This window comes from Pocillopora verrucosa, chromosome 3 (assembly GCF_036669915.1).
Source record: "Pocillopora verrucosa isolate sample1 chromosome 3, ASM3666991v2, whole genome shotgun sequence".
Classification (NCBI taxonomy): domain Eukaryota; kingdom Metazoa; phylum Cnidaria; class Anthozoa; order Scleractinia; family Pocilloporidae; genus Pocillopora; species Pocillopora verrucosa.
This window is the reverse complement of record NC_089314.1, coordinates 1,373,970-1,390,894: the sequence shown is the minus strand read 5'-3', so window position 1 is coordinate 1,390,894 and position 16,925 is coordinate 1,373,970. Positions and strand designations below refer to the sequence as shown.

The 16,925-nt window shown below is 39.6% G+C and overlaps 2 protein-coding genes across 2 annotated transcripts in view; both read right to left on the bottom strand.

Moving 5' to 3' along the window:
* Positions 1-671: 671 nt before the first annotated feature.
* Positions 672-10,676, bottom strand: LOC131770530 (transcription factor HES-4). The gene is made up of 4 exons (XM_059086245.2): positions 3,920-10,676; positions 3,623-3,718; positions 2,992-3,079; positions 672-1,617 (listed from the first exon to the last, which is right to left on the bottom strand). Exons 1-4 carry the CDS (start codon positions 3,971-3,973, stop codon positions 1,130-1,132), a joined length of 726 nt encoding a protein of 241 aa, XP_058942228.1. The 5' UTR covers positions 3,974-10,676; the 3' UTR covers positions 672-1,129.
* A 154-nt stretch (positions 10,677-10,830) lies between these two features.
* The window catches only part of LOC131770528 (RNA-binding motif protein, X chromosome-like), an 8,572-nt gene continuing 2,477 nt past the window's right edge, over positions 10,831-16,925 (bottom strand). The window contains exons 3-8 of the mRNA XM_059086244.2: positions 16,738-16,925; positions 15,911-16,021; positions 15,272-15,394; positions 13,236-13,403; positions 12,512-12,792; positions 10,831-11,323 (exon numbers count right to left, since the gene is read on the bottom strand). The exon at positions 16,738-16,925 is cut by the window's right edge and continues 6 nt beyond it. Of these exons, the coding sequence (XP_058942227.1) occupies positions 11,310-11,323; positions 12,512-12,792; positions 13,236-13,403; positions 15,272-15,394; positions 15,911-16,021; positions 16,738-16,925 (885 nt within the window). The 3' untranslated portion in view covers positions 10,831-11,309. The remainder of the gene's footprint in view (positions 11,324-12,511; positions 12,793-13,235; positions 13,404-15,271; positions 15,395-15,910; positions 16,022-16,737) is intronic.

Below are 16,925 nucleotides of genomic sequence, written 5' to 3'. Positions count from 1 at the left end.
GGCGCGCTAACGTAAGGCTATCGCTAATCACTCTTCGAGGATTGCTACTAAGATTTGTGCCTCTCCTTCCCAATGTTCTTTCTTTTCGCAGACATGTTTTCCCGCGGAGATGAAAAGATTAACGGAACACTCGTGTTTATAGGATCTTTGAAAGAGCGCTGCGTGGCAGCTGAAAGCGCGGCCACGATAGAGACAGGCATGAAGAAACCAAGAGTCGTCACTTACAACCCGTATTAATCTCCCATCCCCTCCATTCGATTGTGTGTCGAATCAATAAATTTGAAGTTTAAGTACGCTGCAATTCTTTTTTTATTCGACGTGACAATCGAACCCGGACCGCCCAGACCCTGAAGATGAGCGAGTTCGTTTACTCGTCGAAAACTTAGCACTTCTCTACCGTAAAACTTGGCCTTCAGTATTTATCACTGCCGACCCTTAAAGGCATTGTTTTCCCCAGTATATTACGTAAGAGTTTTCTTCTTCCAAGAGTAACACTTTAGAGCCAACTTTTGGGGTCAAACTAAGAGTAGTTTAAAAATTCTAGAATTGTACAGATCTTGGGAAAACAGCCTATTTTGATCATAAAGCCTCGTATCGGGCCTGTAATAAATATATTCATGAACATTAATTCAAATAAGAAACAAAAAAAAGCACGAGAAAGAAACGGAATTTGCACTTGCTTTAATTCTAAAATCATTCGATACTATTTACATTATTTCTCAAGCATCTGCCATTTTGCATCATGGAACAACAAAGTAAAAATACTCATACTTTCATTTCTACCTTTCATTGTGTCGGCTCAGTTGCTTTAGGTCGCTGTTTTACAGAAATGCGTGTTAAAAATGCGATAATGGAGTGATCGAATTGAGCCAATCTAAATTGTACGCTGAAAACATCAATACCTTACGATTTTTCAAGTGAATTTAAACGTTTGGGAGAAAAACGTAAGGGGGGCCTATTGAATAGCAGTGTATTTTTTAAAAATTAATTTCTCACATGTAGCGTCTAAATTTAAGGTGAAAACTTTCTCTCGGAGATAAACGCGATTACTTTAGCCATCTTTTTAAACTCCTTATTTACGCTATAATTCTATTCCTTAATATTTGATAAAAGCGTTTCACAACTTTGATCACCAAGGTCGCCACAAAGGGTCTGTGAGGTGTAAACCGGGAGAAGATACACTTGGGACCAGCGCGTGGTACAATCCTGAAGAGGTCCCAGAGTCGGTACCTAAGACGGGGACATAATGCAGAGGAATGGTCCCTGGTGAAGAAAGTACTCGATGGCTTTGAACCATGTAAGGAGAAACTGTGGTACGAGCTTGGGATGCATGCGAATTCGTAGTGTCCTTAGGTAACAACCGTCTTTGTTCCTTCACGGAAAGGTCCGAAGTGCTCTCATAGTGAACTGATGATGGATATCTTGCGGGCGACTGTATTGTAATGTCACCAGCTCCCCTCTGACTTGTATGGCAGCCCGTTAAATGAGAAAGGATTTGAGTTTTTACATCAGGTTCCAAGGAATCGTCCCCAATCACGTTTTTGGACACCTCGGCCACGCATGCGCTGTAGCCGGCGCGGTACTTGAGTAGCATGTGAGGGTCGGCAGTCGCCATCACTAGAAACAGAGAACATTTTTAAAACGCAAAACTGTAAGGGAAAGAGGATTTTCTGTATAAACTGAGGACACTTGCCCTACTCTAATAATTTTTTCGTTGGTAAAAGGCTGGCGTAGACCTCAAAATCAAAATATTTCACACAGTAAAGCAGCATGGCGACTGAAAGAAGAAAAGAAACCTTGAAGAAGTATGAACATGAATCACTGAAAAGAGTTGTATCTCATTCCAATTGGGTAAAACCCCCACGCCACGCTTTTTTAAGTCCATCCCAATTTGTGAAAGCTTCAACAACAAGAAATAATTCCTACTTGAGATCTAGCAGAAAATTCACAAGGGACAAGATATTTCTCTTTTAATACAAGAATTAAATAAAACAGTACTTTGCAAAAATAAGCCACTAAAATAATGATCAGTTTTCTCATTCGTATTCTAATTTTACCTTCCCTGAATCTTTAAGGTTCAAGTTGTTCTCTCTTTTCTAAAAATTATTTCTGGTAAATTGCAAAATCTATCCAGGCTTTCAAAGAATCACATAAACTAATCAGCGCTTTTTGGCCTTCCTTGTGCTTGAACTCCATTAGATCTTCCCAAAAAAGGCTACCAGTATCAAAATGGAGTGGACTTTAAACTGAATTTGTTTATCAAGATGACCTTTCGACCACAAGGGTTTCTTTTGATCATCGCTTAAAATGGATTAGATTGTTTTGTTTGTTTGAGAGAGAAGCTTTCTCGGACGAGATGATTTTCAAACTCAAATCGAATTATCGAGTTATCCACGGAGTTGAGATAAAATAGTATTTTACAGCATGCCTCTAGGTCAATTCAATGAATCTAAAGCCGCAGTATAAGAGTTAGTGTTATCGAGTTAAAAACCCCAAAGCAATGGACCATACACAAGCGACTCACTTAAACATCCTGAAGCGGTTGAGAATAAAGACACATAAGCTAATGAACCTGCTTCTTGCTCGAACCATAGTAAAGATAACCCCCCCAAAAAATATATTACTTTTACTTGTTCTTAATAGCGTTCTTGCCACGAGTTTTTTCAACTTTTATATTGTACATAAAGGTATATTTTAAGTTTTTCCAGCCTTAGACGGCGTTTTTGCAACCTAACATAATAAACATCACAATGATTCTTTTGTTTTTCAACCCACGTCAATGTCTTCATTACTTAATAATTGAGAGATTAAAAAGTCTTCCAAATGTTACAGGTTGCACCTGTCGTATCTAGTGACATAAGCTTAAAATGCTTAAAACGTACTACTAGTCATAAACTATTCACAATTGAGCAGTTGAAATAACGGTAACATGTACTGACATTTATTAGTTGTATATTAACGTGTCATTATCCCAGAGGAGGTAAAATTTACCTGCTCGTTGGTGATGTCGAAGACTACGTAGATAACGGACAGTCATCTCCAGGATATCTGCCTTCTCCAGCTTTGTGTACCGAGAACTCTGCAATTATTAATTTTGAATCAAACTTTATTACTTAAACTGTTTTTGGAGCATTAAACTGGAATTTTCTTCAACGACCCTTAACAGAGAGAAAGACCCCATCTTCTCAACCACGAAATGCTAACATCATTGATACTCTTATTTCATTAACCCACTCACGACAGTTCACGGTCTTTTTCTTTCCTCGAGACAAAACAGATGTCACGGATGTTAAATACGATTGACAGAAAGCTTGTTTGCAAAAGCACGCTAAAACGCAACTTGTATAGACTTTGTACAGTCACGCGGTACAAAAAATACCCATATGTCTTACTTCTTTGGTAAGATTCCGCGATATCAACCGCAAACTGATGGAATCCAATGTTTGGCAAAACAGAAAGGGCCACTATGATAACCTGCCTATAGCGCCAGTAACTTTAACATTTCCTCTAAATTTACAAGCAGCAAATGAACAAAAGATTTACTTCATTTGAATGCGACCCTCATCGAACACTTGTTCTAAAATAATGCAGATACATTTCTGCTGACACAGCAAATACTTACATCTCTATTCTGTGCCTCTAGCACTAATCTCTTCAGTTCTTCTAGGCTTCGATTGATTCGTTCGCGCCTTCTCTTCTCCATAATTGGTTTAGACCACTACAACGAAAATAGACGGATTTTAATTTAGTTAAGAGGTTGTTGACAGCTATATTCCTCAAGCAAGTTAGACTTAAAATGTTTCACACACGCTATATTTTGAAAGAAAGCTTTCCAGAGGCGAATGTAAGAAAAGAAGCGAAGATAAGCATGGCTACGAAAAATCAGGATTTCGTAAGAAAAATCCAGACCATTGTATACCTTCCGGTTTTCTGAATCATTTTCCTTTTCCAGTTTCGTAGATTCTTGCACCATCCCTATCTTTTTTAAGGCTTTTTTTTCCCGAGGCTACAACGTCTGAGCAATTTTCACGATCTCCTCCTTCGACTCGACACAAGGACAAATGAAAGTGAACTTTGGTGAACATGGCGTTTTATTTACCTTCCGAGCCGTGGGAAAATCCTTGTCTACAAGTTCCCAACCCCGGCTTATTATCATCGCATTTTGTTTTAAAGAGCCTGCATTTTTGTCGCATGAATGGTATTTTGGCGTTCGCTGGCAGCTGAGAAAGAGAGCGTGAGAACGCAGTCCTGCCATTGGTCGCTTGTTGTGCGAAACAAAACCCTCTCAGCATGCGTTATGCAAATAGTGCCAGACTTGGATAGCCAACAGCAAGAGTCGGCATTCAAGTTCGAAGCGCGCGTGAGGACGGGTATACTGAACCAAAAAGTTAAATGCTAAAGTAATTATAACGTATAAAAGCCATTTAACCAACGAGACTGGAAGTCTGGCGGGCATATTAGAGACAGATTATAAATAGAGACGGCGAATGCCAATTTTTTTTTTTCCGTTATTACAGCAGACACTTCAAACCGGCTTAGTCGGAGGCCGTGAGAACGATTTGAGCTAATTGACTGTGCAAGATAAACAAACGACTCTTGGAATGGCCTACACGAACTTGGGACGTGATACATTGTGGCTCTACGGAGGCATTGTGAAATTCATAAATCGCACTGTAAATAAAACATTACAAGGCCATATTCCAAAGCACGTGTTTAGCTTTGTTTCGAAAGTGTGTTTTGTTTTGGCGCATTGTTTCACACACCCGCTAAAAACAAAAGTCTTTACAAGCACACTCCGATTGCAAAACAAAGCCATCGGAAGGTTCCCACGCATTTACAAGTCACTTCGTTTTACATTTAACCACAAAAATCTGACCTTCCTGTTATTTTCATTTCCGAGCCAAAATCGGCCACTTTCGAACAAGAAGCAACTTGTCCACCTTAATAAATTATAAAAAAAGAAGAGACATGAAAACCCTCAGGTTGACCAAACACGGATTTTTTCATGTTGATGATGAAAACTCTGGTAAAATCAACAATCGTAATCTTCTTTCTCGCAAGAAATAACTTAAAACGGAAATGACATTCACAATAGTCTGCGGTGTTTTCTTTCACGACTATAAAAATATCAAAAAAACGAATTTCGACTTGTACTTCGAACTGCCTCTTTGAGGAGAAAGGAAGAATTGATGGATTATCAGGTACAGATTTTGGGTACAGGTTTATTCCTGTAATCACCTGTATCTTAGTCCATTTTTCACAGAGTAAGTTACAACTTTTAAGTATGTTGGATCTGAATACAGGTAAACCCAGAATATTGAGCGATCGGGTGCGAAGTTGCAGAGCCGACTCTGTTCAGATGAGTTTTAAGGTGATTCTTTTTTATTTCTCTCTTGTTAATATGAAGCTGCGTTTACGGACATTTAGCACGAAATTAAGTACAGTGAATTCCAATGAGAAAAAAAAATTATAAGCGGACATCAACATGTGTAATGTCTACCATTCGTTTGACCTTTCAACTGATCTGATCTTCTCGACTGAATTTTGTTTTAAACTTTTTTTACGTATTTTTTTTCAACTTTTGGAAGAAACTGCCCTTGTATGAACAACAAAAATGAGCAAGGTTTAAAAGTTGTTGTAGAAAAAACAACAATCGAAACAACAAAAGAGGAAGACTAATAATAAAAATAACTTTAGCTTTGTGACGTGCTTCAGACGTTTAAGAGAAAGAAAGTAATGAAGTACAAAACATCATTTAAACAACTTTACTCGACGTTTCACAATTCTTCACAGCAACAATAAGATTCGGCAGAACGCGAATAACTGAGCAATAAACGACACTTGAGAGAATCTCCCCATACTCTCGCCAAAAAAGAGCTGAAGTTGACTATAAAAGGTGTGTCAAAGTTTTCAGTGATTTCTCTATGTTTAGACTAGTCTTAAAGACAGTTGGAAATCAATTCCGAGCAGAAAAAAAGGTACGAAATAAGCCTCTTTCTTCAAAATAGACCCGCCATATCTAGAAAAATAACTCCGAGTAAAAGCCATGGAACAAAATTGACCAATATTCTTGCAACGGAATCGCCATCTTCTTCCTTGTTTTCCATCCCGTGAGGAATGAATTGCTTACACAAAAAGCGGGGTCAGAAACTCGCCCTTTTTTCTTGCGGGACCCGCCATGTTCAGACTCAGTTTTTCTCAACACCGTCAGTCAGAAATTCAGCATAAAAAAACTAAAGCAAGAAATTGGCCTCTTCACAGCACAAAAGACTTGCCATGTTTTGATAACGTTAGAAATCAATTCCGCGTACAAAAAATAAGGCGTGAGATTGCACACTTCACCGCACAAGATACTCACTTAGATAACAAAAGTCGAGTCATACGTCTAGTCGGTTCCCTCAGCAACGACGGATATCTTCAAGTAAAAGCCCTAAAATCCTAGTAAGTCTGGATTCTGTCGAAAGAGTACCTCAGCTGCGACAGCTGACATATTTCAAAACGATTATCGTTCAAGAATGACAAAGTGCAGGTTTGCGATCTATGACGTACTAGTGTTGTAGAGCAATTCATCTACAGACAAACAAGAGGGAAAGGTTTATTACTACATTTCGTCGATATTGCTACTTCAAATGACATGGTCTGCCACTAACAGCGTATCTTCAATACACCAGACTTGTAGATGACCACCTCTCGAATTCTTAGCAACTAACCGTGCACCTCCGGACCGCTGGAAGGAACTGACAATGCAGGGTCATAAAAAAAGAGAGCGTCATCTATTTTAACGCACTCAAAAACATTCCAAATCCCTATGAGATAGTTACGACTTCAAAAATAACGAACCTTTTAGAAATACAATTCCAAACCCTACAGATAGCGATTTCTTACTTGTCCTTTTCTCTCGGGGAAGGCCTTTCCCCAAACAGATAAAACGGTTTCATGAACTGAGTTGATAATGTAAACTGACCGGCGTGAAGTTTCTAAAGCGTTAGCCCTTCGTCAAAAGGAATAAACATAGGAAATTTCGGGGGTGTTTAAAACTTTACGAAAATATTAAGGAAATTCAGGGATGGACAAGGATAGAACGATTAGTTGCCTTTCTAGAGCAAAAAACGTTATCCGCAAATTTAAGCGGCGCTGTGTTGCTCAATAACGCACAATTGATTTCTCGGCAGGCGTATGGTACCCCATTGTCAGCATTCACATGCGATCCATATTCCAAGAGTCTAAATTTAGTTACAACTTCTCTAAGCTACATCTTAGCCAGCGAACAGGGTCTCATTGGTGCTGCGGTACGAGCGGCTGAGCTGTGAAACAGGCGGCGGCGAGAGGCTTGGCACGAAACTGACAGAAAAAAAAACAAAACAAAACAAAAAAAACAAGAGATTGCAGGGACGCAACTGTCTTCCGGAACGCGACGTTATGATTAGTGAAACTTAACAGGTCCTGCAATTACGACGAAAACATACTTTACTACAAAAGAAAAATTTGATCGCCTGACGATGTCATAGTCCTGCCAGGATGTACCAATATTCAGTAATACTATTTCAAAGGCTTGGTAAACTGTGTTTCGTCTCGATGTCTGGGATGACTGGTCGCGTCTGCTTACCTGCTGTATTTAATATCTTTTGTTCCGAGCCGATTATCATACTTTAACCCACTAAACCAAATTTTCCAGTGCTCATCTTTGTCAAACAAGCAAAGAAACAAATATGAACGCTCGACTAGACTCGCCTTTGGAGCGCTTCACCATTCCTGTAACACGCTCCCAGAAGAGTGAATTGCTAATGCATACGGGGGCATAAGATAGCCCGTCTTTCTTTCGGAGAACACATAAAGAACGGAGTGAAAAGTGTAAAGGTGACAATTACTACACAATCACTGTCGAGATTTTATCGTCTTCGTGGTATTTTGATCATTTCCGTAATAATAGCCCAACGTTCGCTTTAAAGTAAAAAAAAAAAACAATGAAAGAGCATTCGGCGTCTCCACTCATAAAAAGTTGTAATCCTGGTATAGCAAACTGAGAAAAACCAGACAATTTCAAAAAGGATACAAAAAATTCCACATCTCTCTGATTTCCGCAACTACGATTCTTAATAAATAACTAGTGAATAAGATGAGTTTGGAAAAAAGGGACCAGAAAAAAAAAGAAAAAAAAAAGGACCCTAAATGCAGGCTCTCAGAGACGCAACAATACAACCGATCAAGTCGTACGAAATCAACAAGGCCCCTCGATGGTGCGGTATCTCGTTGCTTTCCCAACTAGTACTGTACTGCCATTCATAGCTTGTTCGCATGGCATTGAAAAATGCGAACGTAAATGTTAAGTAAACCTTAAGAAAGTCAACTGCTGAAATAAAACGGGCGTGGATATGGAAAATAACTCAAATAAAAAGTAACTTTAAAAAGTTACTCCGTGCTGAAATAAAGCACAAACCAAAGACAAAAGAAACTCTACCACACCCAAAAAAATTAGCGAGATGACTTGAATAGCCTTGAATAACAACTAAGAGAATATGGTCCAACAGCCTATGCAGAGGCCATCCGCACAATTTCTCAAAGGCGACTGATGAACAGCTCCTCAGTTAACTCTCACGCTGACTTCCACTTACATTGGCAAACATTCAGCCACTACTACTACTACTAATAATAACAGTCCTTACCGTGAAAGTCTCAACTAGAAGATCACACTACACTACTGACTAGTAGTCTCGGCTTCAGCCTAATAACTGATAAATGACTGCATGGCTTAAAAACGAAGGTTGGCCTCAGTTGATGCCTTAAACTCACTTAATTTCCCGACAAGCTGATTCGGACAAGAACTGACATACTCATCGCTCACTGATAGATCATTCGACCGATCATATATACCAGATGCAAGAGAACTAACTTCGCCAACCACACGACGTTTCATGCGGTGTTTGTACGGTTTGGCAATTTTTCGGCACGTTAAAAAGAGTTTCCAGAAAAAGGGGAAACTGTAAGATTTACCTTGGCAACAAAACACGGTAGTTTAGTTGTTACAATTTACCTACCTTCAATCGAGGGAGTTTGAGCGCATTCATCACAATCAACGACTTAAGATAGAACTTAATTTATCTAGTAATTGTAAGGGCTGTGGTATGACATTCATCGGTAAATGACCTTCGTCTTGGGTTGTTTAACCCCGTTTTATGATCTTAAATTTAAATAATCGTCCCTGACTCCCCCTACTTCAAATCTCCTATGGAGTATAGTATTTCCTCGAATAAGCGCCTAGCACTTATTTGATTTTTTGGCTAAAAAGAGGAGCACTTAATGGAAGTAAGGCGCCAATTAAGAACCGTTGAACCTGCACTAATTCAGCTGTAGTTGAGGCTTAAAAAGTTATTAATCAAGTGGTAATAGCAACAGGTCTTCCTTTCCTTAATACCGGTTAGAAAAGTGAGGGAAGGGCAAGGGTTATTCGAGAGGAGAAAGGCACTTGTTTGATATATTGGCCCAGGGAGTGGGTGCTTATTCGACTACGGGCGCCTATTTGAGGAAATAAGGTATTTGGATAATTTTTTCTACGTTACACTCAACCTTTTGCCCCTTAGAGTGACAAGCTTCTAATATCCTCTACAGTATACCCCTTGAATCAAATGTGAAGGTCACTTTTATAAAGGAAATGATAAGTAATTTAAAACATCGTGATTGTCAAACAAATTCTCTTTGTCAGTATCATAAGAAAAGTAAAGATAACAGTGTGAAGTATAAGAATACCACGTGAGGGTGTACAGGGTTAAATACTTGGAAAAGAAAAAGGGAAACAGAAAGAAAGACCATCAAAGTAAGGCAGAGGTAACAATGCGCGAAGGTTTATGACAAGAGAGATTTTCTCTCTGTGAAACCTCTTTTATGCAACTAGTTTATCACAATCTTGTAAGTCAAACTGCACGGAGTCAAATAAAACATCGATTCGACAGACGTTACGGTAAAGACCGTGCATATCGACGCGTAGGATTCAATTGGTTATTACAGTTACCATATTTCACAATTACATACGTTTTTTGGTCATGTAGACTTGTTAAATTTTTAACTGACCACTCGACATAAATTTAAGGCATCAAGGTGATCGTTTCGAGAAGAAACTTTAAATTCATCATAGCCAGAAATTCGAAGCCGCTTAGCTAAATCTTGCAGCCTTCGAAACATGAGGCCTTGCGTGATAATACAACAATTGAATGTTTGTATTATATACAGCAGCCAATGCTTGAAGGTTGCACTCTCTCCGCTGAGAGTAAGACGAACGTAATCAGTTTAAGAACATGCAAATATTCAGTTTATAACAGACCGTCAGAATAGCTACGGATAAGACTGCAAGCCATCGTTTTCGATGATCGAAAGTACAGGGATCAAGAAGACACCTCGTCAAGGTCTTTTGAACGACATTGCGAACCTTTGACAGTTGATGTGGTAAGGCTTTTTGTCGGAGGATTGGACCTCAACTTCCTTCACAAATGTAACGACTTGTCGAACTGTTTAATTTGTTTCTTTGCATTCGAAGTTTTCCTACTTAGACAGAAAGGGACGAAGACAGAATCGCCGGGAAACCGGCTGGCTTCTTGTGTGCTCATGAAAAGACAGTAGATGAAGATAGTCGGAAAATGGAAGCGAGGCAGTGCTCCGAGCTAAACAATCAGAGTTCAACGATAGATGGAAATAGAAAAGCCTTCAAAAATTTATTTCGAACGCAGCCTTCAGTTTATCCGTAGCTATGTACCGGTTAGTTTAAGACATTGCATTTTACCACAGCGGTCGAACATCGTAGCTGCTTGAACTCGAGTCGGCAATCAATGAAACATCGGATTTTCAGGATACAACTCTTTATTTGCAATAAAAAGAAACAGCTCTACTTGCGCAAAAAAGCATTTTTAACACTACCTCCAAGCCCTCTCACAATCAGTACATAAAAATTGCTAAAAAAAACGGCGATTCGTTCAGTCAAAATGTGCACATGAAAGCAAGATACTATTTACTTTAAGTCTGCGCTATGCATTGCAACATTCGAAATTCCACAAGCTACACGCATATACACATATGATGCCGAAGGTACGAAAATCGAGGAGAATCTACAAGGTCCGTTAACAAAGCGGATTTCAGTTCGTTATTAGGCATTCGAAGATTTGCAAAGATGGATTCGGCAACAGATGAACTGATTAAGCGAACTTAAGCGTTTACTTTACAGTCAAGGTACAGGGGAAATCTGTAACTGGAACAAATTAAAGTGCATCGGCAAGAAACTTCGGTGGTCACCGCAGGATCGGAGAGCGCGATTCGGCACCTCATCACCAGTCGCGGCCTTCAAACGAAATGTAAATTACACAATTAGACATACAGGACAAAATGATACTTTGATGCACGAGGCACAGTATGTCCAGTGGTGATAACCGCTACAGCTTGTATAGATCATACGGATTTTCCTGCTTTAAAAAGATAAAAACACGTACAAGATATGAGACGGCGAAGGGAAACAGGCCTCTCAACTTAATGTACCACATCGACTAACTTGTTACGCTGTGGATCGATTCAGGATATGAACTGAATATGAATACCCTGTAGGATTAACTGTGGCAGTGAACAAATAAGCAATTCCGAGATACTGCCGGATGGATGCGAATTTACGGAGTACGAAAATCAAGAAGCTGTCACTCTGCGTAAAGATGAGCGAAATTTTACCATTCCCCTTTCATTCACAATTGGGATAAAATCAATTACTGGTAACTGAAAAAGCGAGGTATTAGCGCGTATAACTTTAGTACCATATAAACTGGAGTGGATGTAGCTTTTCAACTTCGACTGATTCGGTCATAAACCTACTTTTGAGATAACAGATTCTTTAGAGAGGTGAGAGATACAAGGCTTTTACATCTATTTTCTCCAAAACAATGATAGCACAATAAAAACCACCGTCGAAAATCCGAGAAGCAACCACCAGGAGGTTACCACAACATCAAAATAACCATAACCATCTGGTGCGTTCTCACTCATTTAGAACATACAAGTATTCCAATATCTTGGAGGGGGGGGGGGGGGAAGAGAGAGAGGAGGGTGGAATTGAATAACACTAGTTCAACCGGGTTGGTTCCCATGCCCTAGTCTCACATCAGCACTATTTCCTTGTTGACTGGTTGATGATCTTCATGTGCCAAAGAGGCTACTGACAACTCAGCAACCGTGCTAAAAATATATATTTTTAGTGAACACTCGCGCCACGTTTCCCGGACTAAACTGAAAAAGATCACGATAGCTGAGGCGAAATTTCCAATATGAAGAACAGTAAAGTTCGGAAAAAAAAATTTTTTTTCATCCATACGAGGTAGAATTAGTCCCACACACCAGGCTACCTTAAGAATGATTTAGCAGACTCAATGCACTGTGACTTTAAGTAATTCACATCTCCTCTGTAATCAGTGTCTGTATTTTGGAGATAACATAAATTATTACCCAACTCTGGGTTGAAAGAGTTCATCTTCTCGTCACCACTCACCTCCGGAATAGGAACCTCCAGATGAATACGGCCTTTCAGCGGGAGGTCCACCGTAGCTTCCCGATCTCGCTCGCTCAGGAGGGGGCCCATACCCACGATCAGGTGGGGGATAACTTCGCTCGGGTCCACCATAACCTCGCTCACTGCTTCCATAGCCTCCTCCACTACTGCCATAAGAGTCATAACCACCCCTCTCCTGACGCTCACCACCATAGCTGCCTCTCTCTGGAAGATATCGATCATGTGAAGCGCCTCCGGAACCTCCAGTGCTGCCTCCATACCTAATAAACAAAAACTGATGTGTCACACAGTGCATTGTGCTTTAGGACCAGCCACCAGCTTATTTTTCTTTTAAAATAGATACGACTACGAGTACGACACTCGTTGGATAATGAGGCATTATAAGAGAAATTGTAACTTTACTGAGTACCTGCAACACCATCGAGGTTACTGATAAGTCAGTAACAGTATATCTGTCTATCTAAATGAAGGGTTTTCTCTCTCTCGTTCGGCACTTCGCTTCATAAACAACAAAGACGAAGAAGCTAGAGAAACCGACTATCATTCATCACCATGTTTTAACACGGCATTCGCGAATTCGCCACTTATGGAGCAGTAACGGCACCGTCTGTCATAAGAGACTGCGCCCTTTGTCTATGGGTAATGCCAGAAGAACGCAGGCTCAAAAGGTAACTGAAATTCTACAATAAGAGACACTATTTACCTGTCATCATAACCTCTGTCACTGGAGTATCCTCTTTCGGCACTACTGTAACGGTCTGAGCTGCCGTAACCTCTATCCATGGGTGGGCCATAACCACGCTCACTGCTGGAGTAACTGCTTCCACCACCTGCACTGCTGCCACCTCCACCACGTTCATGCGGTGGATATCTGAAATCCATGGGCAAACATCGTTGGTTTATGTCGCATATTGTGGTGCTGGTTCAAATGTTTACTTATTCTTAAATTTTTAAACCACACAAGGCAAAGGAAAAAAAAGAAACTCTTGGAAAATTTTTCAAATCAAGAAAAGAGTTGTAAAGAAAGATGTTTTTCGTCTTGTCCCGTGCGGGGGACAAAAAAATTAATTCGGACTCTCCATGAGGAATCTAACCTCAGCCTTTCTCTCCGAGAACAAAGAAAAACATTTGACCACAGCACTAACATGCAGTTTTAGTTTGCTGTATTTCTTTCAGTAACAATGTCAGCTCACCAATGATCTAATTTTCCCTACACTATGGACTCTCCACAAGGTGTTTTGAAAAATTCATGATCACGATCTTAATTTTTTCAAACTTACTTCTCTACAATAGCATTTAGAGCGTATTGAAGTAGTAAAGTTCAATTGACCGTTTGTTACCATGATTCTAGGTCGTTTTATATTTTAGTGTAATTACTGAACTGTAACTGACTTTTAACCCTTTAACTTCCAAGGAATTACGGTCAACTCGCCGACGGACCAACTTGCCGACGTATAAAATCGAGTAGAGACGTCGGCGAGTTGGTCGTCAAATCCAATACAACTTATTAGAAGTTAAACATACAGAAAAGTAAACGATATTTAGTAAAAAAACACTGGTGAACATTGGTGAACATCACCAATGACTATAACAGCTTAAGACGCGAACGAGTTATTGTGCGACATGTCAATCGCTCAGATTTTTTAACGAAAACTTGGCTTTCTAGACGAGATCTTTAGTAAAAAGCATTTCTTTTTATTTGCAACAAAGTTTATAAGGATCTCAAGGCGAATAAAGCGAAGTAAACATCACCAATGACTCACACAACTCATTGGCGTCTACAGCCAATTTTGTTCATTGGCGATGTTAACGTCGCTTTATTCGCCTTGAGATCCTTATAAACTTTGTTACAAATAAAAAGAATCGCTTTTTACTAAAGATCTTGTCTAGAAAGCCAAGTTTTCGTTAAAAAATCTGAGCGATTAACATGATGAGTCTTTACGGTGTTGTTGTCACACAATAACTCGTTCGCGTTTGAAGCTGTTTGAGTCATTGGTGATGTTTACTTCCCTTTTTTCGCCTTGAGATCCTTATAAACTTTTTTGCAAATAAAAAGAAATGCTTTTTACTAAAGATCTTGTCTAGAAAGCCAAGTTTTCGTTGAAAAATCTGAGCGATTGACACGATGAGTCTTTACGGTGTAGTTGTCGCACAATAACTTCTCGTTCGCGTCTTAAGCTGTTATAGTCATTGGTGATGTTCACCAATGTTTAAGCTTCTGTTAGATGTTCACCAATGTTCACCAGTGTTTTTTTACTAAATATCGTTTACTTTTCTGTATGTTTAACTTCTAATAAGTTGTATTGGATTGACGACCAACTCGCCGACGTCTCTACTCGATTTTATACGTCGGCGAGTTGGTCCGTCGGCGAGTTGACTGGTTACCAACTTCCAAGATCTGATCATTAATTCTCCCCTGTAGCTGCTACACATTTCCTTGTAAATTAGTTATGAGAACTTGGTGCTAGATCAAGACAGCAGCTTCTACCTGATGAGTTTGAATATTCTCATTACCTGTTTGCTGAAGAATGTATGGATATTGTAGGGAGAAGTTTTATGTTAATCACTTCTGGGTGTTAAAGGGTTAAATGACCAAACATGAATGTTTCAAGCTTGCGCATTTTGAAGTGGGATTGAGTGGCTGACTTGCTCAACCTCTACCATGAGTATTTCTCTGTGAGTGAACTACAACTACTGTATGTTATGTTCTGTGCATGAACACTGCATGATTCTTCATACCTGCTGCCATAGTAGTCGTTACTGTAGCTAGGTGGCCTCTCCCTCTCGCGGTCACTGTAGCCTCCACGATCATAATCCCTTGAGGGGTACCCACGGTCAGGAGGGGGTCCATAGTCATCATATCTAGAAAAAATATTGATTAAATTTTAAGTGACTTGTTCATCAATACTATGATTGTTTACACTAAATGTACTCTACATTGCATATCTACAACCAGGTATTCCACAAAGTCACGCCAACCTTCAAAGCAATGATATGGTAATGATTCATAAGTCTTAACCCAATACTGGTAAATTATGAATCAGTTGCCCTTAAAACAGAGAACTGGCTGCTGTACAAATTTCTTTTTAACTAATTCAATAATCAAAAATACTTTAAATATGAATTATTATAAACTGAGGTGAACATATCCAACTTAAAATGGCAGCCTGGCTAAAGGCTTTGGCCAGTTGCCAGTTCCTATGAACACCCCTGCAAAAAATCAAAACCTGTTATTGGTAAATTATGCATTCGATTCTGTACAGAACTAGGAAATGGCTGCTGCAAAAATTTCTCTAACAGTATTTCAATAACTGTGGGATTTTTAGTAAAACCTGGTAAATAAATGGTAAATTTAGGTGAAAGCAGTTAGCTTCTTACCTCTCACGTGGAGGTGGTCCTCTGGGTGGTTCTCCTGGGGGTCCCCTAGGGGGTCCTCTGCTAGGGGGAGGCATGTGATCTCTACGGGGGGGAGGGGGACCATCGCGTGGCCTATAAGGTTCAAAATCACAAAAACAATGATGGGTCAGGTAAACCTTGTACATTGACAGGGTCAATGATAACTTATAATACAACAAGGCAAATAATACAATAATCAATGTTAACTTACACCCAATGTGACTACAAAACAACATAATTCAGTCTTAAGAATTCCAAAGCATGTAAAAAAAAATCAAACTAAAAAAAAGGGAAAGGGTTTACAAAGGATCTCCGCTAAAACTGACGCTAGATGCTCTGAGTGTCTTTACAACATCACACATGAACCACACTGTAAGGTCACAAGAATAAAGGAATTGATAACAGACTAAAGAAGTTCTTGCTTGTTTAATGTATTTTCCTTGACAGAACCCTACAAAATGTAGAGAACATTATGGAGAATACATATGCTGATATCGGGGTGAAAAAGGTTAAACATTTTTGTCCAGCACATTTATTTACCAAGCTTTGACCAGGCCTCAACCTTTAAAAGGCTAAAAGTCTATAAATAATTTAATTCAAAGAAAGATGTTTTCGAATCTAGTCATAAGTGTAAGTGTGAGACAAGGAAACAAATCTGAGTTGCTATGAGGAATCAAACCTCAGATCTTCAAATTCCCCAAAGCGATTTTCTACCAATCAGCAACAAAACACTTTTCTATAAGCTATTACTTTTTGCTGTCATTTTTCTTTCCCCATTCAAAAATCAGGACACAGATTTATAAGCTGACCTTCCGGGAGGACCACGTTCACCAGGGTGAGGCCCTCTGAATGGAGGGCCACGTGTTGGAGGTGGTCCACGACCTCTATCTGAATAGCCTCCTCTGAACCCTCCACGACCCCCTCCACGCCCTCCTCTTCCTCTTGGTGCCGCGGAATCCTTATCTTTTGCATACTCAAGGGTCATTTCATGGTTGAA